Raw genomic sequence first — 26014 nt, forward strand, 5'->3', positions numbered from 1 at the left:
CAAATCAATACAGTTAAAGTATTACCTGGATCATTATGTGAGTGAGGCACAACAAAAACTTGAAGTGGTTCGCTGTCCCATTCATTTTCATTGTATGTGATATCAAATCCTTGTTTCCAAACGCCACCATCTGGATTATCGAAAGGAAGAATATCATAGACATCCAGCATCTAAAAAAGAAAAATTAAAGGAATATAAAACATGAATTCACAGAAACAGTTCTGCTATTAAAAAACAAAGCTGTTTTCACCTCAAATGGATCAGCTCGTTCATTACAGAGGGAGAGATGACGAGCCAAATGAATAGAAAACTGACAAATTAGAGCAAGTTTCAAATCACACTAGGACACCCAAGACACAGCTGGCAGGAAGAAGAGCATTTGGCCAGCTCTGTTCTGAGGAAACTGACATTGATTAGATAAACAGCAGGATTTAAGCCTTAAGTCAAAAATATTACAGCAGCTCACAATGGCATTGGGCAGGAGGGTATGAAGAGGATTATACAGAATTGCACAGTACACAAAACAGCGGAATGCAGGAAATGAAGAAAATAAACTGAGCAAGAAGGAATGACAACATGAGAGATATCAAAGCAAATGGCAAACTCACAAAAAGGAACTGAAAGAAGCTATCAAGAAAAAATGTTGATAACTGTAGTCAACTGCTATAACAAAGCTTCTTGTACATTTCCTGTTGCCCAGTACACTAACTGTACAAGGAAGGACATATTTCACTTCTCAATGCAAATAAAAAGGATACAGATAAATAAAGCAACTACAGAATTACTGTAACAAGCTCCTATGAAACTTAGGGAACACCCTACAGCTTCAAAGAGAGGCTATTAATAGGAGATTCAAGGAATTTTTTTTGGTAATGCTCTGGTTTGTTTTTAAGAAAGAAAACAAGATACGAACAGGAATTGACATCAGACAAGCCAATTCCTGACACCCTAGTTTAATAACTAAACTTCAATCAATTCCAAACCCATGTTAGAATACAATTGTATGCTTGACAAACTTTCTACAAAACCCAATTCATCTACACAAAAAAAGGACCACTATAGCAGTCATTTGCTACTTGAACACCACAAGAGTTAAAACTTCCCAGTGGTAAGATGCTTTCTGTCCTGCTAGGAAAACCTAAAAAAAACTACAGACATCTGAAACAAATATCTGACTAAAGAAATTAAGGCCTTGCAATTGTTGACTTTCGCATCCACCCAGCTGATCTCTCATTTTTCCTCATCAACAGAACAGGGGGAGAAATATAAAATATTATGGGTGAAGATAATAACAATTTCCATCACAGAAAAAAAAAGACCTGACTTCGGGAACATTAACTTAATCCGTGGCCAATTAAAACAGAGTTGGATAGTGAGAGATCAGTCCATAATGTTTCCTCTCTGTCATTCTCTGCTTCTCCAATTTTTTGCCTGCCCCAGCATGGGGACCCTTCCACAAGCCACAGCACTTCAGGAACTCCTCTAGTGTGGATCTACCATGGGCTCCAGTTGCTCCTGAAAATATATACCTGCTCTGGCATGAGGTCCTCCACCAGTTTCAGGGAAAAACTTGCTCCACTGTGGTTTTCCCCACCTGCTCTAGTGACTAGAATACCTTCTCTGCTTCCTCCATCAAGGACCATGGTGTTCACAGGACTGTTTCTCCCCCTTTTTTAGCCTTATACCACACTGACAGGCAGCATTTTACCTTCCTAAAACCAGTTCTGCCAGAAGTACTACCACTCTTTGCTGGTGGAGGCTGTATCCTGTGGTGGGTTTGGAGCTGTGTCTGGCACAGGGCAGGACTGGCCTCTCCTCACAGATACTGGAGCCCCTCACTGCCAACACCTAGACATCTGCCAGAGCATTCCACCCTCACCTCTGTTAAACACTTAAGAACAGTCAATAAAATACATATTCATCACATAGTCTTCACAAACTTCACTTACATTTACAAAAAACTTTTCCCACACTAAGACACTGAGAAAGTGGAAATTTTTACACACGCCCACATACAAGGTAGATCTCCACTCCTTGTCCTTTCACCTCATAAGAACAACAAAAGAATCCCCACAGTTACTTCACTCTGGAAATGTTCAGTTCAAGTTTTGGCCATCGCCACTCCCCATCTCTTAATCCTCAAGACCCAGATTTGGGTGCCTAAAGGAAGAGGAGTGGGTTAACCTTGGAGGGGTTGGAATCTGACAGCCAGAAAAGGTCAATCCACCACAGGCCTTTAGCTTAAGATATAAAGGGAACTAAGTAAGGTAAGAAGGGAATAAAACCCAGTAATCCTACATCCAGCAGAGCCTCAGCTGGGCCTGCAATGTGCACTGGATAACTACAACATGTGAGAGATTCCATGTACACCAAACATCTATGGCCTGTATGAGATGATCCTGTCACATCACTGCTCCCCTAGGATTGCTTCAATCTTTGGATAATATTAATTAGTGGAAAACAAAGGTGCAATACTTGAAGATCTGTGCATTCTGTACTGTCAGCTTGAAGGGCCCAAATAAGGGTTTTGCTGAAGTTTGTTAGCCTAATAGCATATTTTCTAAATATGCTATTGGGCTAATTTATATATTAGATAAAGAATAAATAATATATATTATATAATAGAGAATATAGATAGTCTTTTATTATTGCGTATTTTCTAAATACGGTATTTTCTAAAATCTGAGTTTGAAGAACTGTATTTTTTCTCTGCAATGCAATGTTCTGAAGAAAATGTAAGTGCATACTTTGTCAATTTGCCAGTGAACAATGAATGGCCTTAATACCGATAAACTCTTTGGACATTTCAACCATGAAAACATTATTTGATTAAAAAGTAGTAATTCATGGAATTCCACACATTCCTGTGAGTTTTTCTTATGGATGGAGTCAGCATTTAACAAGCAAATTTCTGCAGTCTGAAAGATACTAATTTTTACAGTACTAAACATAACATTCATAATTTTTTTCCCTGACATGTACAACTTCACAGCTATTTCAAACCACGCTGATATGACTACGAGCTCAGGAGACAGAAACTGCAATTCAGGAAATAGGTCTTGGAATCCTTATCAACAGTTGTCTGATATAACTGCTTCGATGACATGACCCATCTTCTAGAGACATTCGCTGCCTTGCAAAGGCCTGAATCATGCATATCGTAGAGGAACTGTTGAAGCTTATCCAACTTAATGGCTACTATCCCTTGTTGTCCTTCCATGTGGGTATCAGTGAAACTCTCAGAGGCAACCCAGACTGCATCAAAACTGACTGCAGAATTCTGCAGGTAATTGAGGTCACAGGTGGTGTCCTCTTCTATCCACCAGTGAGGGGGGTAAGAGTGTGAGAGGAGGACACTGATAGTATAGATCAATAAATAGCTTCAGAATTGGTGTTTGGAGTTCTCTGACCCTGTTTTCATATCTGTGTCTGCTTGGGAGAGATGAGATCCATCTAAGGGCATCAGAGGTACCTTTGCCAGGGAGATGGCTGACCTGTTAAGGACAGCTTGTGGCTGAGAATAAAAGGGGACAGAGAGAGTCAGCAGCAGCCCTGTGAGGGGGTAGTGGGCAGGAATGATGTGACATGGAAGGGTTTAAAAAATATGTAATATAATAAATCAATAAAATTGGGTCACCTCCAACATTTTTTGGTAAGCAAGGAAGAACCTACAAGGCACAATCACAAAGAAATCCCCAAAATCCTTCCTGGTAAAATAGCATGTTGGGGTGCCTCTCTGACAGCTTCCTGGCCTGTATCAGAGACAATGTGGCCAGCAGAACCAGGGAAGTGATTGTCCCTCTGTACTGAGCACTGGTGAGGCACCTCAAATCCTGCATCCAGTTTTGGGCCCCTCACTGCAAGAAGGACATTGAGGTGCTGGAGTGTGGCTGGAGAAGGGAGCGGATTTGAGAAAGGGTCTGGAGCACAAGTATGATGAGGAGCACCTGAGGAAACTGGGGGTGTTTAGCCTGGAGAAAAGGAGGCTCTGGGGGGACCTTATTGCTCTCTACAGCTCCTTGACAGGAGGGTGCAGCCAGGTCTGGGTCTGGTTCTGTTCCCAGGTAACAGCAGCAGGACAAGAGGAAACAGCCTCAAGCTGTGACATGGGATGTTTAGATTGGATATTAGGAAAAAATTCATCATGGAAGGAGCGGTCGAGCACTGGCACAGGCTGCCCACAGAAAGGGTGGAATCACCACCCCTGGAAGTGTGCAAGTGTACAGAAAAGCATGTGGATATGGAGCTTAGGGACATGGTTTAGTGATGAACACAGCACTGCCACATTAATGATTGCACTTGATTTTCCTGGATTCTATGGATGAGAAGCCAACAGAGAACTTATGGACAAGGACGAAGAAGCAGACCAGTATGGGTGATAGTGTAGTGGATGTCTGCAAACAGGTTCTCTGATCAGGGATAACAAGTAGAGGAGGCTCTCCACAGACATTTGTAGGGCCTGGTCCTCATGGGGAGCTTCAATGACTCTCTGTTGTGCACAAGGGACAATACAGCCAGGCATAAGTCATCCAGAAGGTTCCCGGAGCATGGCAGTGGCATATTCCTAATCCAAGGGACCAAGAAGGCAGTGAGGAGAGGTGCTCTGCTGGACCTCTTGCTTGTCATGAGTGCCCTCATCTCATCAGGGCTGTGAAGCTCAATGGCAGCATTGGCTGCAGTGACCATAAGACTGTAGAGTTCAGGACCCTGAGAAGAGGGAGGGGGACAAAATACAAAACCACAACCCTGGGCTTCAGAAGCACAGGCTCTGGATGCTTTGCTGTCAAGATCCCACAGCATAAGGCCCTGGGATGGAATAGGGGCCCAAGAAAACTGGTTAATACCTCCTCTGGTAATAAGGATCACCTCCTCCAAGTGGAGGAAGTCCATCCCAACAAGTAGGAATTCAGGCAGAAATGCCAGGAGGCCTACACAGATGAACAAGGAGCTCCTGGCAAAATTCAGACACAAAAAAGAAGCCTACAGAGGATGAAGGCAGAGACAGGAAATGGAAGAGTGGGGTGGATTGACCCTAGCTGGGTATGAGGTACTCACCCATGTCACTCTGTCAGTCTCCTCTAAAAGTGGGCAGGGGAGAGAAAATATAATTAAAGGCTCACAAGTCATGATTAGGGGAAGGAGAAATCGCTTACTGATTACCATCATGGGCAAACCAGACTTGACTTAGGGAAATTAGCTGAATTTATTACTAATCAAAATCAGAGTACAATAATGAGAAGTAAAACAAATCTTAAAAACACCTTTCCTCCACCCTCCCCTGCTTCCCAGGATTAACTTTATTCTCAGTTCTCTACCTTCTTGCCTCAGTGGTGCAAGGAGATGGGGAAGAAGGGTTATGGTCAGTTCATCACATGTTTTTCCTCTGTCCACTTCCTTGGCAGGGAGGAGTCCTTCCCCCGCTGCAGTGTGGAACTCCTCCCATGGGAGACAGTTCCCCATTGACTGCTCCAATGTAAGTCCTTCCCATGAACTGCTCTAACAAGGGTGCCTTTCCACAGGCAGTGCTTCAGGAACAGCCTGCCCCAGCTTGGGTTCCCCACAGAGTCACAAGTCCTTCCAGGAAATCTGCTCCAGTGTGGCCTCCTCTCTCCACAGGGCCTCAGGTCCTGCCAGGAGCCTGTTCCAGCATGGGCTTCCCATGGCATCACAGCCTTTTTTGGGCATCCTCCTGCTCCAGCTGGGATCCTGCATGCGCTGCAGGTGGATCTCTGCATCCCCATGGATCTCCATGGGCTGTGGGGACACAGGGGCTTCACCGTGGGCTGCACCACGGGCTGCAAGGGAATCTCAGCTCTGGCACCTGGAGCACCTCCTGCTCCTCCTTCAGCATTGACCTGGGTGTCTGCAGAGCTGTTCCTCTCACATATTTTCACTCATCTCTTTTCTGGCCACAATTACTTCTACACAGTATCTTTGTTTTCCCTTGTCTTAAATCTGTTATCCCAGTGGTGTTACTATCATGTGATTGCCCCAGCTTTGGCCAGAGGTGGATCCATCTCGGAGCCACCTGGCACTGGCTGTCAGACATGGGGGAAACTTCCAGCAGTGTCTCGAAGAGGAGGTATAGCCCCCACGCCTATAGCCCCCACCCCCAGCAAATCCTGGTCAAGCAAATCTAATACAGGGAGGAATACAGAAACACTGTCCGAGCACCCAGTGATAAAGTTAGGAAAGCTAAAGGACAAATGGTGGGATTGAATCCAGCCAGGAATGTCAAAGGCATCGAGAAGGGCTTCTTTAAGCAGACAAGTGACAAAAGGAAGGCCAGGATCTACTGCTGAATGAGAGAGGGGACCTGGTGACACAGGACATGGGAAAGGCTGAGGTACTGAACACCGTCCTTACTGAACACCCAGTCCTTACGAGCAAGATCAGCCTGCAGGGATCCCAGGTCTCATAAAGGAGGGGAGAGAACTGGACTGAGGAAGATGTCCTTCTTGAAACAGGGCCAGCTCAGGGACTACTTGAACTAATTGGACATATCTAAGTCCATGGGACCTGATGGGACGCACCCATGAGTTCTGGCTGTTGTCACTGTCAGGTCACCCTTTAAGAACCTTTGAATGATCATGGTGATTAGGAGAAGTGCCCAAAGACTGGAGGAAAGCAACGTCACTCCTATCTTCAAGAACGGCAAGAAGGAGCACCCAGGAAAATAAAGGCAGAGAGAGTGCAGAGATGGTCGAGCCACTCTCTTTCCAGTGCTGCCCAGAGACAGGATCAGAGGCAATGGGTACACACTGAAGGTTCCTCCTGAATATCATGAAAAGCCTTTTCCCTGTGAGGGTGACTGAGCACTGGCACAGGTTGCCCAGGGAGGCAGTGCAATCACCACCCTTGGAGATACTGAAAAGTCACCTGGACATGATCCTGGACACCTGACTCTTGGTGGCCCTGCTTGAGCAGGTGGTTGGACCAGATGACATCCAGAGGTCCCTGCCAACCTCAACCATTCAGCCATTTTGTGATTCAAACATTAATCAGAAGCAGTTAAAAAAAAGCCAAAGAAAAAAAACCCCAAAACCTTCCCCTGTAATAAACAAAAGCCAGACCAGGCTGAAAACCTTACACTTATGAAAAGACATCCAAAAAACAGAAGTTAAATCTTTTTTATCTTTCATACAACACCATCCTCAATAGGAATTGTGTAAAGGATTAATTACAAATTGCATCATCACTCAAACAAGTTACACGACTGAAAGTGATGAATAAGTTCCAAGCCCCTAGTTAGTAAAAACAAAAAGAAGTTAAAGAAAAGTATTTCATGGATGTATTTCAGTTTCACGTCTGAGTATAACATACTGATACAATAAGAAAGGACTCTGTAAAAACAGTAGACAGATAGAAATTCAAAAAGGATGCTGCCTCTCTTCATTATGGCTGCTTCAGAAGACAGCCATGTTGCTACAAGCTTTTCATTAAAACATCAGAAAGGTTATCAGCTGTGTTTTTTCTACATGGTTTTATTCTTCCTCTATACTGAAGGAGTCAAACTGCTGAAATTATGTAAATCTCATGAAAACATCATAACATCCTAACAGCGAATACTAAACTACTGCTCAGTAGAAATAAAAGCATAGATTGTGCCTCTTCAAGCCATCTTTTTAAAGAGTGATTCATGTCTCATTTTCAAAAAGAGTAACATTACTAAGCCTAATCTTAGATGCTTCAGTAGTTGAAATGGACAAGACAGGAGACACCTCAGTGTATTATTTAAAAGACCTTCCAGCTCAGCATGATGGCTATTGAGAATTCCATCTTCTCTGAGCACAAATGCCAGATACTTCCTGAAATCCTAAACTGAAAAAGTATGAGGTCATATCCATATTTAATCCAGTTGTCTTCATTTTTGTGGGTTTATTACCTGTCTATTATTTATCTTTTGGAAAAAAGTACACATTAGTCTTTTACTTGACTTAAATTATAGCATTCTCAAGTCAGCCTTATTTTCTGTGTCCAGCTCTATTACAGTTTTCTACCTACTTATAAACAGTATAGTAGCAAGTAAACAATTTCTTGATTTATAATTAGTCCATGAAAAAATATTCTTTAGCTGTCCCATCTAAGAATCTTTTGGTCTCATATTGTTAGCAACTTGCTTTTTCTGTTTTATGTAAACACATGTCTTTGAGTACCAAATCCAGCAATATTTCTCACTGAACCATCACAAAGTTTTTAAATCCATATTTGAATGCATTTTTACAATGGTTTCTCCATTATGGGAGACTATAATAAATTTCCATGATTTATTCAGTGAAGACTCTTTTACCTTCACTCTGTAAAGTTATTTTTTTATTCAAATACTTAATCTCACCTATATTAGCTCTTACTACTTTGTAGGCTCTCAGCCACCCAAGGACAAACATGGGAAAAGTAATGTAAAAATCTGTGGGTTTAACTTAATGTTTACAAACAGCAGCAATTAACATGTTTATTTCTTTCAAAAAGTGCTCAAAATTATGATTGAAAACGTCTCAAATAAATTAACTGAGCACGCAGAATACATCAGGGTATGTAAAGTATTAAATAGTAAAACTGTACTGAAATACAGTGATTTAGATCAGCTCGTAATGTGGTGCTAGAGGAATTCTGCTGAAGTCAAGGTCTTAGATTCCATAACTGAAATGCAGCTCAGACTCACAGGATTGGAAACTAACTGTATACAGAAGCAATATTAAAGTGACTTAATGATGATGGTGAATAACCTGCTGAACAGAGGGTACTAACGAAATGGCATGGAGAACATTAAAGCCCTCTCTCCCTGTGCAAGGAAGAAAGGAAAATGTGAGTAGGGGAACAGTATGCTTGCTTCTTATGAACATGCAAATGTACTTAAAAGTAAAGAGAATTATCCAAAACCAATTTAGTTACAACAGCCTCCCATTAGGTAGGTAGTAGGTGCATTGGGTGATAGGAGATGTATGTTCTGACATTCTGCAAGTGTGAAGAAAAAACAAAGAGCAGTTTTAGAAAGTACATTTTACCTTCCATTCGTAACAGGTTAACATGCCCAAGAATTTAAGACAACATATTTTATCTCAAAATTAATTTACTGGAACTTATTTTTAATGCACATAAAAATGTGCATCACCTAACATGGTAACAGATTGTACAACAAATAACTTGTTAATAATCCACTAACTTGAAAGCCTGTAACCACAGGTCCAGATGTTTCACTTCCCTGCCCAGAAGTCTTAAGGCATATGAGAAACATGAAGAGATGTTCAGATATTGCCTTTAAAAAGTCTACTTTCTCTATAAAAGACATTGAGGTGGTGCCTATCCCTGAAGAGTTTAAAGGCATTAAGCACGATACATCAGAGGTTGCAATTGTTCTAATATGTGTACTTATTCTTCTGAAGTCCGCTGTCTTTCTCCTGCAATAGAAATACTTTAAATTCTAAAACGAGAAAGTTGGACTGCAAAATTTAATCTTTGCTTTAGAGTACTATGAATATTTATAGTACTCCCACAAGACTCACAAAAACAGTACAGATCACAAACTTCACAGAGTATTCTCAGTGCTCCTGAATCACTCCATTAAAACTGAATATATAAGAGTCCATGAACTCACAAGCATCACCAGAAAGCAAAATAAATTCAACTTGAAGTGTTTGACTTTAAAAACTTCAAAACTTCAACCTCCCCAGTTCATGCCAACCAGTCAACATGGTATATGTTCCTCCTTTCTGATCAAAGCGCCTATATGAACTGGAGGCACAGGAATGCTGAAATACAGAAATGACATTCAAAAGGGAACACAGGACCCAAGATATTTTTTAAATTACTAATTCTTGAACATTCTTTACCTCCCCATCAAACCTCATCTACACATATGTCCCTAAAAGTAAAATATATTTAAACCAAGACTATCCACTATTCGCAGTTTATTTTTCATCAGTTTTAGAACAGTTTGGGGAAACTCAAAGAGACTCTCAAACAAATTATTTCCAAAGAACTGATGGGACAATAATCACTATATTTTGTTCGGATTTTTGAAAAAACTTTTAAGCTTTTGTTTCTTTAAGCCAAATGTTGGCTCTTCATAATCATTATTCAATTTCCAGAGAATTTTAAAAAAGGTATAAAGGAACACTTTCACAACATCTTTTAAACACAGCAATCACTTCAACAATTCTATTATGCCTTAGTACCAAGCTTTTAGGAGCAACTTGACATTTTCAGAATTAAATACAAAGTGACAGCTAGGACTCCAGCACAATAAGAGAGAAAAACATACGGCTTACCTGTACATCTGAACTGTGACTTCCACTTTTTGAAGCAAACAAACAATCCTCAGAATCAACTGTGAACAAAACTGAAGCAGAAGGGAACAGCTCAGAAACAGACCCTTGACTGAAGTTTATAGCTTCTGGATTTTTTTGACCATCCTTTACTGATTCACTCAGATTGATCACAGAATCGCGTATGTTTGAAATAATCTCATTATTTTCTGCCAACAGGCGTTCTAGATGATCTATTTTTTCTTGCAATATTGAAAGCTGGCCCTAGGGGAGAGGAAAAAAAAAAGTAAGGTGTAATTACTTCTCAGAAAAATTCTTGATAGACCCGAAAAGCCCAACAACAACAAAAAAATCAGTTTCACAATAGTATGTGATCACACAGAAAATTCAAATATATCTTTATTTCATATTTTACATAAAGACAAACTAATAAGGTATTGACCCAACACACAGAACTTCCTCTTTCCAGTACAAGAGAAAATAGCAAGAGACATTTTTCCTCTATGAACTTGAATTCACAGCACAAGATTTAATCAATGATAGGAAGATACGCTTTAAAGTCACACGGTATCAAGCAGCAATTATCTCTAATTCAACTTTTTTCACATCTTCCATAGATTTGCAAAAATCTGATCTTCTCATTTATCAGAACATCAAAGTGATTTTTTACAAGTCAGTCACATCGTGATGGGATTAAGAGGATATTGTAAACATTTCAGGTTTTTCCCATACATTTAAAATAGCTCAATAAATACCACTTTTTCTGATTTTCAGTGGAAGTCAGAGACAAATTAACAAAAGCACTGTACGGGGGTAAAAGATCCTTTAACAGCCTGATCGTAGGAATAATCTATATAATTGCACCATTACAACCATCAAGAAAATCCTGAAAAAGAGAGATCAAGCTAATAGCATTTTCAGTCAGAAGGTCATCTCCAACTGCCAAACAACAGGATTTGTAGATATTCTAGAGAGCTCCACAAGAGGAAGGCTGCAGAACATCAATGTGAATTGAAAAAAGTAGACTCATCTCCCAGAGCAACTGGGAAGGAAGAGACAGATCCCACAAAGCAATTTCATAGCATCTAATCACTGTATTGTTGGAATGAGGGAGGGACCCCAGCCCTCCTCAGAGGGCACCTCAAAATGCTACTGCCCTCTCATGTACTAGCCACTCCTTCCAAATCATTTGAGGTATGGTTTTTATCAGGCATGAATGTGCTGGCTTTTACAAACTCACAAAAGGCCAGATTATTTAACGTGATCTTAGGGATACTTCCTCATAACAGTAATTTCTTTGTTTCCTCAAAATGACTTCAATGTAACAAGAAGTGACAAGAGAACAAAAAAACCAGTCACTTCCTATTATTAAAGTTGAGTTCAGATTCCAAAATATACAATGTATGATTAGATATTTTTGCAAGCAGCTGTCATAATAGCCAAACCTGCTGCAGTTTCAGGCATCTGCATTTTACTATTACATTCAACATAAATACCATTGAATCAGGAGACAGCTACTCTGTGACTTATGGTTTTAATGACCACTGCCTTATTTTCTTAGGACTACAGTATAATATTAGAAACAACATCTATACATGACACTTTTTTCCCTTTCGACAGTAATACATTTGAAATATTTGCATTTTCCTTTTCAGCAACTGTAGTTTGCAAAGGATTAGGTCTCCTTTCTAAATTGATGTGTACAATTTTTAAATTCTCTTGACTTTGAGAAGCCTGCAGGAATAAAAAAATACACAAACCAAACAGAAACCAAACCCTTACCAAGAGCTACCTATCAGTTTTTTGGATTCTAAACTGTCATTACTATAAGTCTACCTTTATGAAAGTTCTTTGTAATTTTGCAGACAATATGTTTTAGTACTTCTTTAAATCTATTGGTTTGTCTCCGCATTTTATGGGCTGAGTGAAGTGCTGATCCACTGCTTGTTGTTTGTTTCCGTTTCTTAATTGATACGTCCTGAACAGTAACAGGTTCTAAAATGCAACACAGGCAGACAACTATTGCTGCTTCCCAAAAGGACAAATATATATTTTGACAACAGAACCAGATTAAGCTAATTGAGATGTAGGACCAACATCCTAGAATCCCAACAGTTTAATGATAAATGCTAGAAACTTCTAAAATTGAGGAACTGAAAACAAGAAGAAATCAATATGCAGATGATGGGATACTGGAAAGAAAAAAAAATAAACAGACTGTAGTCCCATGCCCCCTGGTGGCACAAAAGAAACAGACAGACTAAAATCTTTAAAATGCTACATTAAAGATACTGTGCGTACATTTCTATACAAATTTAGTGTTTTCCGTTGCAATATCTGTGATGCTTCGAAAGTAGGAAAGGTTTCTCTACACAGCGTCTCATAGCCTATTGTGCTACTCAATCTAAAAATAACATATATAAAACAATACTTGATAGAGGCTTTACAGGCTGCTCAACAGAAGCTCTGATCTTCAGATTCCTAGGAAGTTACAATACAGCTGCCATCCATATAAATCATTCTCTGCCTCACTGCATTCCCTGCCTGACTACACTTCAAAGTTACCACGTGTGCAAGCAGTTAAAGCACTGTTCACACCTATCCCACCACTATGGGCACTGTCTCTACAACTATAAAACCAGACAACTGTTTAAAATTTATATTCTCATTCATGTATGTTATAGAAGTATTTTACGTCTTCTTACCAAAAACAGTTTTATATTGCTTAGCAATAGCCTGCCAACTGCCTGGTCACAGAATACACCACCGACCTGGTTTATATCGTCTAGCTAATTATATGCTCTCCAGGACAATAACACACACAGTGGAAAACAAACAAACAAACAAAAAAACCCCTCATAAAATAAGTGTTTAGATTGATCCTTCCACTGGCATATACTGCCAGTTTCTAGAAGACAGATATAAACTTCCTCCAAATTTGGAGGTCATGTCATATTTCATATCTTTAGGACATACCTTCCATTTAACTTATTATACTTTAAACCTTGAAAAATCTGTAACAAGTTCTACCAGTTTACCATTTACTATGTGACAAAGAATTTTTCTTTGTAAACCAAGTTCCTTGCATACAAATTGCAATTTGTTACTAGACGACCTTTAAACACCAATGACTTCATATGCTGCTACGTACAACCAGCAATAATTTTTAAGCTGCAAGGTTCCAGCCTACCTAGGACACTGGTTTTCAGAAGTCCATAAAAGTATGTTACTTTAACTTTGAAGGTAATTCTTCTGTCATTTGGAGAAAGAAATCCTTACAAAGACCTCCCATTGTGGAACCTAACAGAGGACATTAATACAGAAAATCCTTTCTTTTGTAGAGACTGTGAGATACATCATGCTTCTAAAGCATTTACACATGCCATGTGCTAAATCAACTTGAATGCAAAACATGAATATGTTAACAACACGTAATCAATAACCAAGTTAAAACTGCAGGAAATCAAATTTTTGAGATCATCAAAATATTTTCTCTTTTTGTTGTGAAATGTCAGATCCATGAAACTTAAGATAAACAACAGTGTCTCAGACTAGAAATGGATCCCAGTCTTCATTCAGTATGAAAATAATTCATGTCAGGAATCCATTCTCAAGACAAAAATTTCACATGGATACAAATTATGCAAAAGCTAGGTATATTTTCATTGCACATTCACCTTTTCTTCTTATTAAATAGATACTGCCTGTTCAACAGTAAAATGATTTTAAAACATGAGCTGAATATGGAAAACACTGCAGCTCTTCAAAACAATTAATTTAACACATGAAAATAAATTCAGTTTCAAAATTTTTAAAGGAAGGCAATTGACTTACTTCAAATGTCAAGGCCAAACAGTACCAAACTGAAGTTACTCTCAAGCTGTTTTATCTTATTAATTGCAAGCCACAGACCAGAAAAACAGATTAGAAGCATGTTACAGGGGACACTAAAGAGGTCTAATTAAAAGATAAAACACAGGGATTCTCTCCATTACTAAAACCATACTCCAACAGTATTTGTTTTAAATTAAGTTTTCAATTTTTCCACGCATTTAAGGGTAAGCAGGGAGATTTTTTTAACTTTTTTTAATCTGAGCAGAGATATACCAACTTAACCATAACCAATTCTATGTGAAATGCTGCATTCTGCATGGCTTTGTAGATCTTGAACGACAAAACTTTACTAGCTGAACATGTGAGCAGAACTATCTCTGACTTCACAGCATCAAGTCTTCTTAGAAAATAAGCAACCTTCATCCAAGACTTTGACAAATGTCTAACTGCACAGAAAAATGGAGATACACTAAGTATATCTTAGTACAAGAGAATAGCATTCAAGGATGCTCTGTTAATCTACATACTTGTTTTAACATAGAGAAACTAGAAGTAGTCTATGCAACCAGTTAAAAAGTTTGCAACAACTTTGGTGTCAGATTTCTTTTTTCATTTCTCTCTGTCTTTATGTATTCACAAGTATGTAAATAAAGATCTTACTAAAAAGCAAGAAAGTCAATCCTCCTGTTACTTCACAGCAAAGGAAGCACTTCTACAAGAAGCACAAAGTGCCAACAAATCCACTGAAAGTAGCTACAGCTGCACTGGTAGAATGGCATCACATGAGAAGCACACCTGTTCACCACTCCTGTGCTTACACAGGGTTGGCCTTAACCAACAAAATTTTCTCATGTGAAGGCAACACAGACCCGCACACCTTCCTCCCACTTGGAACAAGAGTCCACACCTGTTAGATGCCCTGAGAAACCTGCCACTATCACCACATGGATCAGCTACATAAACAGCTCCTTATGCTTCAGTCACTCTGAACCCTTCAGCAGTTTTCATGCCCCAAATACTCCAGAGCAGTCTGCTTTCCCACTGCCCTCTGCTTGTCCTTCTCTGTTCGCTTCTGACACCAGCCTGATCTGTAGCAAGGACTCTCCAGAAAGGAGCACAGTGACACCCAACACAAGGAGGGAAGCCCAGTAACACAGTGGGAGAGCAACGTGTTTTATTCTGAGGAAGTAGAGAGTGTTCAGTTTCTCCTATCTAAACACTGTACATTGTGGAAAATATGCTAGTTGGAACTTTCATTTCCTGAGTGAACACACACTCCTTCTCTAAATGCAGTGGCTTTCAACAGGCCACTAGTGATCACTTCATCAGGAAAAAGACAGCTAGCTCAAATAATTGAAGAGAGAGTATGACAGGCCCACAGATGAGGATATCTCATAGGAACAGACAGGCAGAGGAAAATCCAGATTAGAGACTTCTGATGTTATGTCAGCTGGAATTTGGTTATTTGCATCCAGACTCAGCCAGCAACCACTGAGTGCTTGGTTTGAAACAAGCCAGAGCCCATTCCCTTTCTCACCCACATGAAACAACAGGAGACCACAAAGGAGCTGTCAGTGTCCTGCGTTAGAGGCTCTGGTGTACCAAAGATCTGCGGTGAAAAAAGCGGAACACCACAATGGACGTAGCTCTCCGAAGGATGTGGAATTCAAGGTCACTGCCTATCCACATTCACTACAGTAAGCAGTGAGGAAACTGGACTCGAAGTCTCATTTTCTGGCTGCACTGAACAGCAGTCATCATAACAGTTTTCTGCACTGGTCTTGCCAGTGATTATATCCAGGTACATCTCTAGAAATCACATGCTATCTTTTTCAAAATCTTGATATAAACTCTGATGAGATGCCAGCTTATCAAGATGGTAAGACCAGGATGCATTCTCTGTTCTCTATCAGAGCAGTGAAGAGAACATACCAAATACACAATTAAATGGTCACCTCCTGCACAGAAAAAAAAAGCAGTTACAAGTCAAAAATGCAACCCAGTGTACCATCAAAGCTTAATATTTGATCACACTGTTTCAGCATGCATTCTCTTTGCAAGGGAGGATACAGAACAAAAAACAAGCATACAATGTTTCAGTTAAAAGGACAAATCAAGGTTTAAAGGCTTTACTGATCCATACAGAGGGCTTATGCATATTTGTGACAATGAAAATAACATAAGTAACCTTGTTAGTAATTTCCTACCTTTAAAATACTATTCTAAAAAAGCTCACTTTACAGAGACACTGGAATTCTTCTGAATTAAATAACTACAAAAGTCTGTTCTCTTAAAAGAATCACAAAGTTCTAATCCAAAGATGCAACAACAAATAGATTTTAAGAAGCTGATGGACTTCCACATTTTGCTTTATCACCAGAGGCAGCAATAACAAGAATGTTTAATGTACTATTACAGTAGACTTATGTTTCATGCCATTTACAGAGACAAATATAAGGCATGCTGTCAGGGACTAGTTTTGACACCACCATCACTGACCTGAAGGCAAGGAGAATAAACTGAATATTTCCAGATTTCTAAGTCAATTAAACTGAAAAATGTCCACTGCTGCTGTGACTGATCCATTTTGTGTTCATCTCCTTTTTGATCCTCCTCCCTACCCTATGCTGAATCTTTATTTAAATGTCTAGCAGTACAAAAGTGAAGCATGGCTTATCCGCCACTAAGAGTAAGAACTTTAATAATGGTTATTTTCATTCAAACAAGTCAAAACTTAAAATAATGTATCAGACAAAGAAAAGCTCAAGTAAGAACTAGAAAACCTCTCTTCGTTTAGTTGATACAGTTAAGTTAGGCAATGACTCTTGGTAGCAGAAGGATGTGCTCAATTAGAGTTACTGTTTTGTAGAATATATATTCTGTAAAATACATTTTGCTCAACATTTCGCACCAGATTTAGAGACTGTAATTGAAGGAGGCTAATAGCTTCTGCTTGACTGCTGCTTAGACAGAACTTCACACAAAATATGCAAGCAACAAAAACAAATACGCTCTGTGAACACTAGGAAAATAAAGAATTGGTACTGACCTGTAATTATGTTCACAAAGACAGCTGCTCCTGCTTTGCAAAGTACTAGAAGCTCAGCAGAAATAATCCTAAATTTTCATTATTTGCACTCAAGATCATTTCCATGATATTCAAAGGCTTTTAGACTGTGAACTTCCTAAGTGTTGTTAATTGGAATTTGTTTGTTTGTTTTTAAATAAGTCAACATGTTTCAAATCCAGAAAAATTGATTCCTTCTGTGGATTTCTTCACTCAACACTTGATCTCCTCTGATATAAAACTCCTAAGAATGCTAGTAAAAGTCACTGCGCCCAGTTTTTCAGTGCTCAGACGTCAAAAAAAGAGTACTTTGAAATGATGCACAACCTTAACTATCACTATTCACATTTTAGAGTGACAAACAAACATTTCCTAAATACCTGACTATGCTGCTTCCAATACTTCTACAAAGCTAAGTCCGGTTCCTTGTTATATAACAAAGGTCATAAAGCTCCCAAATGAGCTCATGAAAACACACCAGTTACTAAGAACATGGAGCATCAAAACGTGTTTTTATACTCCATGTGAGCCATTGATTTCAGCTACTTCACTGTGGCAAGGTATATAGCAAAGCTTCAGCTGGAAAAGGTATTTATAGTGTATCTATGGAGCATGGTACCTATCAAGCATGAGCCCAGTGGAGACTCAGGGCTGACTGAAGGCAGAGCTTCCTTACAGTAGGGGAAGTGATACCTCTGCAGAACCCCAGAATAAAGTTCATAGGGTGCCTTTGTTCAACACACAGATCAGAGAACTCTGGTGTTTCTGCCATGTACTTGGTCCTAATTTCCTGCCACTACTGCTCCACCCAACTGTGATTCCTATTTTGGCCAGGTGGAACTACTGTCAAATTGGCAAACTCAGATGAAATAACACTCCATACAGGAACAATCACCACTTGTGATATTTATCCTGGAGCATCTGATGCATTGTGTAAGCATGAATACAACAAGCTTCTGCAGTACTAACTGCCAGGACACTTAATGATTTGCTGAAGGACACAGGAACCAAAAAAGAAACCAAAAAAAATCAAGTCAGCTACTTATAGAGGAACTGTACTTGATCACCTCCCTTTGATTCAGTGCAATCAGTGAGTTCATAAAAGCAGTTAACAGACATGAGATGAGAGTATGCTTCAAATAATGGTGGTCAAAGAGGGAGGTGGGGAAGAAAACACAGAGAGATCTTATTCAAGTAACAGTTGTTTAGGAAAAGTAAAATGGTAAGCATGGACGTTGCTGTTTGTTTCTGCTTTGCCTTTTAATAAAGTTTAAAGAAAATAACGAAACCAAAATAAAGTATCTCTTGGAGCTGGTCCATTTATCCACAGAATCAGAGCAGGCTTGACTTCCACAACTGTATTTTCAGAAACAACCTTTCACACAGTGCAGAGATATTGTCCCATAAAAGCTAAACCAAGCCATGTGAAAAAGTGGTTAGAGGAAAAAGCTCAAGTTCAAAGCATTACCTGCCAGGTAGTCACAGAGTATGATTCAATGTGATGTCATTTCCCCTTGCTTAGCCATAAAATTCACTAAGAATTATCTTTCAATGTAAGACTACATAAAGGGCATATATTTCTAATGCAAGATACAATTACAAACAAACCCTCCACTTTTTTTTTTTTTTTTAATTGGACTTTTAATATGCGCCATGCATGCTTAGGTGAAACCCTAGAAACCAAATAAACACTCCACAACCTTCTGTAAATGAACAGATTTTATGGATCTGTTATAAGTGATAGTAAAGTTAGTTGAGAAAGCCATTAGGCTAACTATTTTTATTCTTCTATATGAGTCCACAATCCAGAATAGGTTCATATGGGTTTATCAGGATCTGGTATTCGTCTGTAGACAATAACACAAGTTTTTCAAGATAAGCTGCTTATGGATGTCTTCTCAGACTTGATTTGAATGTAGCTTTCACTCAGTAGTTATCAATTTAGCCCACACATCACTCGTACATGACACTTGCTACACAGGCAATGTCATAGGACTAAGCACCACTTTGAACCTTTCTCCACTCTGCAGTCACACATGATTTCTGAGAGAATATTGTATTATTGCTAACAAAACCAACATACTCAACCCTTTCCCCACTATATTGTACTAGAAGAATCTTACACAATGATCTGTACTGACAACTGGTACAATAATAACAACCTAAAAATGCACCTAAGGCTCTCCCTGCGCCTTGAGCTCATCTCTGCACAATGTTGTAACATGTAACCCTAGCATGGATAAATGTGGCAAACACTCACAGTGAAACTGACTATTGATGCCAGCTTTTGCAACACAAACACCAAAAAAGACACAAAGTCAATGCTGTGTCCCAAGCCTGACCATGAGTTCTGTTTAGTACCACAGTGAATAAATATTTGTACCACAGCATTTAAATATTTGGTTAAAAAGCACATAAAGATATCTGTCTATGGATATTCATCCATCTTGGGAGATCTTGCCCAAAAATTTTTCTGCAGGACACTTCTGTTGGTGTCCTGAACTCTCAAACTAGTGAGCAAGTTCTGTAAGGGCAACTCTTCATTACACCGGCCTACACGGAGAAGCCTAAGAGAAGACTGAGTCTGATGCAAGCTACCTTGAGACCAGGCAAAGAGAAGGCATCTTGCTTTGGAAAAAAATGTAGAAATGAAAATGGAGCAGCAGTTCTAATAACTTATTTTACTACTGGCACTAGGTATCATGACACTCTAGGTGAATGCAGCTCAACAGGCACTACCACCTGAAAAATCCCATCTCGAGTTCAGACAGAATACCTAAATAGCAAATGCTTATAAGCTAAACAGGGGACTGCTTCCAAAAGTACCCACTTCTCTTCTCTGAACTAACTGTAAGCCACATAGGTCAGAAAGAACAAACTAATCAATGTGCAACTTCCGGGACATGAAAGGTGACGTGTGCTGTTAACCAGAGCTGCACAGAGGAACAGCAAAGCACGTTGCCAAAACAGAGAGGTATGAAGTGAATCAAATCAGTAACATCTGAAGGAAAAAAAAAAGTCTCAATTCCTTTTTCTAAGCTAAAAAATTCTGGCCTTTGTAATCAAAAAAAGAGAACGCATTATTAAATCTACTGTCTGCTGCCATAGTTTTTTACAAACAAAAACAGCCTGAAGGTTTTACATCTGTGGCTAGTTTCATTTACAGTACTTTGAGCTCTGGCAACACTGCACTAACACAAACAACTTTTTGTCAGCTGAGATAGTAGTATTAAAGTGTTTCTCTCACATATTTCTGGAGGCTTCTATTCCACTCTTCATCTTTTGCATTTATTTGAAACTGATGTTAAAAAACTCTGAAAGCAGTTGCTAGGTGTCAGAGGTTTCACAGCTGTAACAAAGTGAAACATTTCTATCATAGGCATAGCAAAAGGAAATGACAAAATAATATTAATTTCATCTCAAAAGATAAAGCATTAAGAAACGAAAAGGTAACTGTTTCACCCAAAGAAAGAACAAGTGAGAGGCAGAAGTTTCTCCAGTGAGAATCAGAAGCCTCAAAGAAATCTAGACATGTAAAAGGCAAAAAGAGTAAATAGCGACAGACTGTTCTAGAAGACCAAGGGGAGGGAGGAGGATGAAAGGAGAAACCTTTGTCTCTAGCTGACTACACCACCTAGAAGGAAGAGGCCTGAAAACAGATTAAGTACCAAACCCATGCTCACAAGAGGTAAGACCATGTTACACATCCAACCGGGATTACACTGTAGGACAGGAACTTCAACTGCAAGACACTGACAATGGAAGACAAAACACATCTAATAAATCCTTGTTCACTCAACTATTTCAACCCAAAATCTAACACTAAAAATAGAAAACAACACCCATGGATGAGATTTCCTGTTACATACTTCACCTGTATTAAACTCAGCTGGTTGAATAATGACACATTAACTCATTTCCTCACATAAGATACTGACCATATCCCCAAAGCAGCACTTGTACTCAGCTTTTACAAAAGCCGCATGTGGCTTTACTGTCCTGCTGGAGTTACACATTGAACAGACACAGCTGCTGTAGCCAGCCTTGTCTTGTTCCTCTTCTCCTCCTCCTCTTGTTCTCTTCCTTCCTGCAAAAACTAAAGGCTGACCTCTGAACTGTAACTTGAAAGAATAAAGGCAGAACAGATCAGCTCTATTTCTTTACATTTAAGTCGAGGCTTCTGTCTTTACCGCTAAAAAAATTATATCCATTATTACTTTTGCACTGAACGAAACAAGAGTGGTTCTAACAGAGAGATAATTGTTACTTTTAAACTAAGCCTTCAGAGTTCTTTTATTCACTTGAAGTCTCACTCCAATACTAAAATATACTTTCATTCAGTCTGTTAAAAAAAAAATTAAGATAAGTACCAAGTAGTGCAAGCAGAAACAGGTTATAACTTTGTATTCTACGTGGTGGGGTTTTGCTGGGGTTTTGTGTCTGTAAGAACACACAGCTGTGGATAGGCAGCAGTATTCTGCCGTTCTGCACAGCAAACCACGTCCTCTCTGAAATACATATTTCTTCTCATGGGCAAACATTTATTATTAGAACACAACCACGACACACAGCTTTTAAACTTCTCTGCCACGCAGCCAACACAGGAAAGCGAAGAACTGAAGAACGGCGTCGTTTAACCATGCGGAGCAGTCGGGTCAGCCAGTTACAGCACCAAAGCACGGTTCAGCGGAAAGGAAAGCAGCCACCAAGTCAGCATTTCCCTAAACCTACCTGTTGTTGACACGGCTGAGGTCCCGAGTTCTCAGCTCTCCCCGTCCTGCCCGCGCACGCCCCGCACCCCGCTCCGCGACCGGAGAGCCGCCCGCGGAGCCGCCGCAGCGCGGCACCGTCCCGTCCCGCCCGGGCGACCCCCGCCAGACCCCGCGCCCGGGCTGTGCCCGCTCTCGCCGCAGCCCCGCGCCGGGCCGGCACCAGCGCCGCCCGCAGGCGGCCCCGCTCGGCCCCCGCCCCGCCGGCCCCGCAGCCGCCGCGCCTCGTCCCCGCCGCATCTCGGCGCTCCGGCACCCCCGGCAGCGGCGGGGGGACGGTGGTGGCGGCACCGCCGCCTGCCTCTCCACCTCCGCCCGCCGCGCCTCGGCCGCCGCCCCACTCACCTTGGGGAAGGTGCCCTCCCGCCGGGGGCTCTTCGGATGGTCGAAGTGGCCGCGGTCCAGCATCAGGTACAGGGAGAAGATCACCACGCAAAAGACCGCGCTGCCGAACACCGTGAACTGCCGGCTCAGCTTCATCTCCGCGGCTGCCGGGCCGGCGCCGCCGCCGCCGCGCTGCTCCCGCCGCGGCCGGCGCACCCGGGCCCCTCTCGCCGCCCCGCGATCGGAGGCGAAAGTTCTCCCGCCGCGGCGGGGACTGCAGGCGCCGCCGCCCCCGGAGCGGGGCGACCCAAATCCTTCTCCGGAGAAGTGCGAGAAGTTGCCCCCCGCACCCCCTTCCCCCGCCCGCCGCGCCGGGGCCGAGACCCGTGTCGAGACCCCGCCGGCGCGGCTGAGAGGCGAGCCGAGAGTTTCCCGGAGTGGATCGAGTTCGCGGGCAGGAGAGAGCCCAGCGGGGAAGTGGCGGCAGCAGCACCGCCGGGCCGACCAAGCGGCGCTGCTCCCTGCTCCCTTCCTCCTACTCCTCCTCAGGCCGCCTCAGCAGCCGCTCCGCTCCCCTTCGTTGCCCGCACGCGGCGCCGGAGTCTGGCACCTCCTCCCCCGGCCGAAGCGCTGCTGCCGCCGCCGGAGCGCCCGGGGCCGCAGCGCACAAGCCCCGCGCCGAGAGAGCCCCCGCTCGCCCGCCCGCCAGTGCCGGCCCCGCCGCCGCCGGAGCGCCGCGTCACGGGCGCGGCTCCGCCCCCGCCGGCCCGTACCGCCCTGGCGTTCGAGACCCGGGGCGAGCCGCGGCCGCCGCCCTTCTGCTCTCCACGAGCGGGGGCAGTCCTGCTGTCCGCCCCCGGTGCGGCGGGGCCCGTCGGGAGCTGCCCCGCGGCCGCTCGGAGGCGCCGCGCACCGATGTCCCCCGCTGCTGCCGCCTCCGCCCCGTCGGCGGTCGGTGTGTGGCAGCCTCCGCCGTGGGAAGTGAGGAGGCTGGAGGAGGAAGCGAGAGGAAGGGAGGGAGGGCTGCTTGGGGACTCCGCCGTCCTGCCCGCGCCTCGAGGCGGCAGGGGACTGGAGGAGAGGGAATGCAGGGCGGGGGGAGACCTCCGGTACCGAATGACCCTGGCATCCGCGTTGTTCAGCAAAGCCCCGTCCACCCTTCTGTGGGGACCCTGTTGCCCGCTAACACCATTAGGCACGTTTGTGAGCCGCTGCAAGCTCCAGCTTGGGTCAGGCTTTTCTACGCATGAAGGAGTACAATGTTACACGGTGCTTTCATGCGACGTACCGCGTGTTCCTGCAGGAATGGGTCACAGCTGAAACAGGCCGGTTCAGGGACGGCCACTCAGGTTGTGCCCTCCGTTTGGTAGCTTTTAGCTCCTAATTCTTACAGCTTTAATCTGCTCGGTCTGAAAACGTTCATGCCTGATGTCTGCTCGTGCCCAATATTTCGAGGAAGTACTTAAGATGTATTGGCTGCCATTGGGGATTAGGCACATCCTGGGAACATGTTCTACCATTGCGTGTGCTTCTTTTTTAATGACTGTCATTGACACATACACCTATGCCTTAAAGTCAGGACATATGTGTTAGAACCACTATTTATTTTCTTTTGCCAAGAATATCATCCCCTTCCCACCCTGCCTCTTCCCTGCCCCACAGTTGTTAAAACTGTAATAGTACTCAAAAACTTGGCCAATCGATTTCAGTAGATCTTTGCAGGAGCCAAGAAGCTTGTATCATTGCTAAGTTTCCCCATGTTTGAAACTTTTTCTGGTATCTTAGAGAACATACTTCAAAGTTTGATTATTCATAATTTCTCCTTCCATTTCTCCCACTGGACAAAAATTTGAAGTGTTGGATTCCATATTTGAAGAGCAGTAAGGACTGCTTCAGTCATTGAGTAGAAATGTTAAGAGCTACTGTAGTTGCTGAGGGGAGGGGAACCTCAGTCCATCCAGCTCTTACTGTTTTGATACCAGGGCCAGCAAGAGGTTCTCCGGGCCTGGAGATGTATCTCAGGTCAGCAAGAAAGCACGTCAAGGGCAGCACAAAGGAATTCCAGCCACTCTGGCCTGTAAGTCAGCTTCTGGTGGTGGGGAGGGCAATTTCAATGCCTCTGTGCACACTAGTGTCTTGTCCTGTTGAAATGCGTGTAACTCCACCTGGGAGTTGAGGAGCCAACCAAAGGCTTATCGGTCAGGATTAAAGGGAGGGCGGGGGCAGGTGGCATTACTGTGGGATTCTGCAACAGGCTGCCTCACCAGGGAGACCAAGGACATGAGTACCTCCACAGACAGAGAGGAGCAGCCTCATGGTCACAAGCCCTAGTCCTCAAAGGGGACTTCAACCAGCCCAACATCTGTTGGAGGAACAACACAGCCGAGCACAGGCAATTCAGGAGGTTCCTGGAATGCCTTGATGAATACTTCTTTCTCCAAGTCATAGATGAGCCAGTGAGGAGAAGTGCTATGGTGGACCTTATTCTCACCGACGAGAAGAGGGCTTGTGGGGAATGTGAAGCTCAAGGGCTGCAGTAACTCTGAAATAGTAGAGTTCAAGATGCTTGGGGCAATGAGGAGGGAGCACAGCAAGTTCACCGCCACGGATTTCAGGAGAGCTGACTTGGCCTGTTCAGGGGAGCGCTTCTTAGAGTATCATGGGATAAAGCCCTGGAGAGGGGCACAAGGAAGCGGGTTAATAGTCATGGACTACCTCTTCCAAGCTCAAAAGCAGTGCATCCCGACAAAAAGGAAGTCAGGCAAAACCACAGATGACCTGCATGGATGAACAAGGAGCTTCTGGAAACTCAAATACTAAAAGGAAGCCTATAGAGGATGGAAGTAAAGACAGGTATTCTGGGAGAAGTACAGAGCACTAGTCTGCATACTCAGGTATCTGTTAGGGAAGATAAAGCACCAATAGTATTAAATTTAGCCAGGGACATCAAGAGCAAAAAGAAAAGGTTCTATAGGTATATCAGTGGTAAAAGAAAGAATAGAGAACATGTGGGGCCTCTCCAGAAGAATATAGGAGGTTACCTGGGACATGGAGAAAGTTGAGGTACTTTATGACTTTTTTGCTTCAGTCTTTATTGGCAAGTGACTTCAGCCTCCCTGCCTAAGTCACAGAAGACAAAGGCAGGGATAGGTAAAATAAATAACCCTCCACTGCAGTGATGCCATGAAGATTTTTGCCTTTTCTTTTATACCCCTGTTATACCTTTATACAACTTCTGTATTCTTGGTGCTTTTTGCCTACATTCTTGGACTTGTTTGTCAAGCTAAGAGACTAAACATTTTAGAAGCTTTGTAGTTAGGGATCAGGGTGCCCCAGACCCCAAGGTCCTCTCCAGAACACATTTTGTAAACCAAGATAGAACCATCCAGGGGAAGGTTCCTTGTGGAGGGGGGCTCACTTGAGCCTCACATTGGGGAATCTTTGACAGATATGCTAATTAGTAAAGCCTATAATGTTATACTCGATGTTGGGGGGGACTCACACACTGACACACATACTCGGGTGGGGTGCATCTCGATGCATATGACCTGGACGTGTGCACCTAAGGATCCTTAAAATAAATACCAAGGTAAAATCCCTTTTCCCCTTCTAACCGTGTCTGACTCTTGATTTTAAGACCAGTAAAAGGCATCAGTAGGAGATCAGATTCAAGAACATCTAAGCAAACTGAAGGCGCACAATTCCATGAGTTCTGATAAAATGCATCCACAGGTCCTGAGGGAACTGGTGGAGGA

General features: G+C 42.4%; 1 protein-coding gene across 2 annotated transcripts in view; it reads right to left on the bottom strand.

The window, feature by feature from the left end:
- Nucleotides 1-22945, bottom strand: part of MAN2A1 (mannosidase alpha class 2A member 1) — a 112036-nt gene extending 89091 nt beyond the window's left edge. Inside the window, exons 1-3 of one of the 2 annotated variants that reach the window (XM_048291063.1) lie at nucleotides 22281-22945; nucleotides 10269-10529; nucleotides 26-170 (exon numbers count right to left, since the gene is read on the bottom strand). In XM_048291063.1, the coding sequence (XP_048147020.1) occupies nucleotides 26-170; nucleotides 10269-10529; nucleotides 22281-22415 (541 nt within the window). In that variant the 5' untranslated portion in view covers nucleotides 22416-22945. Of the gene's footprint in view, nucleotides 1-25; nucleotides 171-10268; nucleotides 10530-21897; nucleotides 21923-22280 lie in introns of those variants that run through there. The other variant, XM_048291065.1, reaches the window with a different exon arrangement.
- Between the last annotated feature and the right edge of the window lie 3069 nt (nucleotides 22946-26014).

Source organism: Corvus hawaiiensis, chromosome Z (assembly GCF_020740725.1).
Source record: "Corvus hawaiiensis isolate bCorHaw1 chromosome Z, bCorHaw1.pri.cur, whole genome shotgun sequence".
Taxonomy (NCBI): domain Eukaryota; kingdom Metazoa; phylum Chordata; class Aves; order Passeriformes; family Corvidae; genus Corvus; species Corvus hawaiiensis.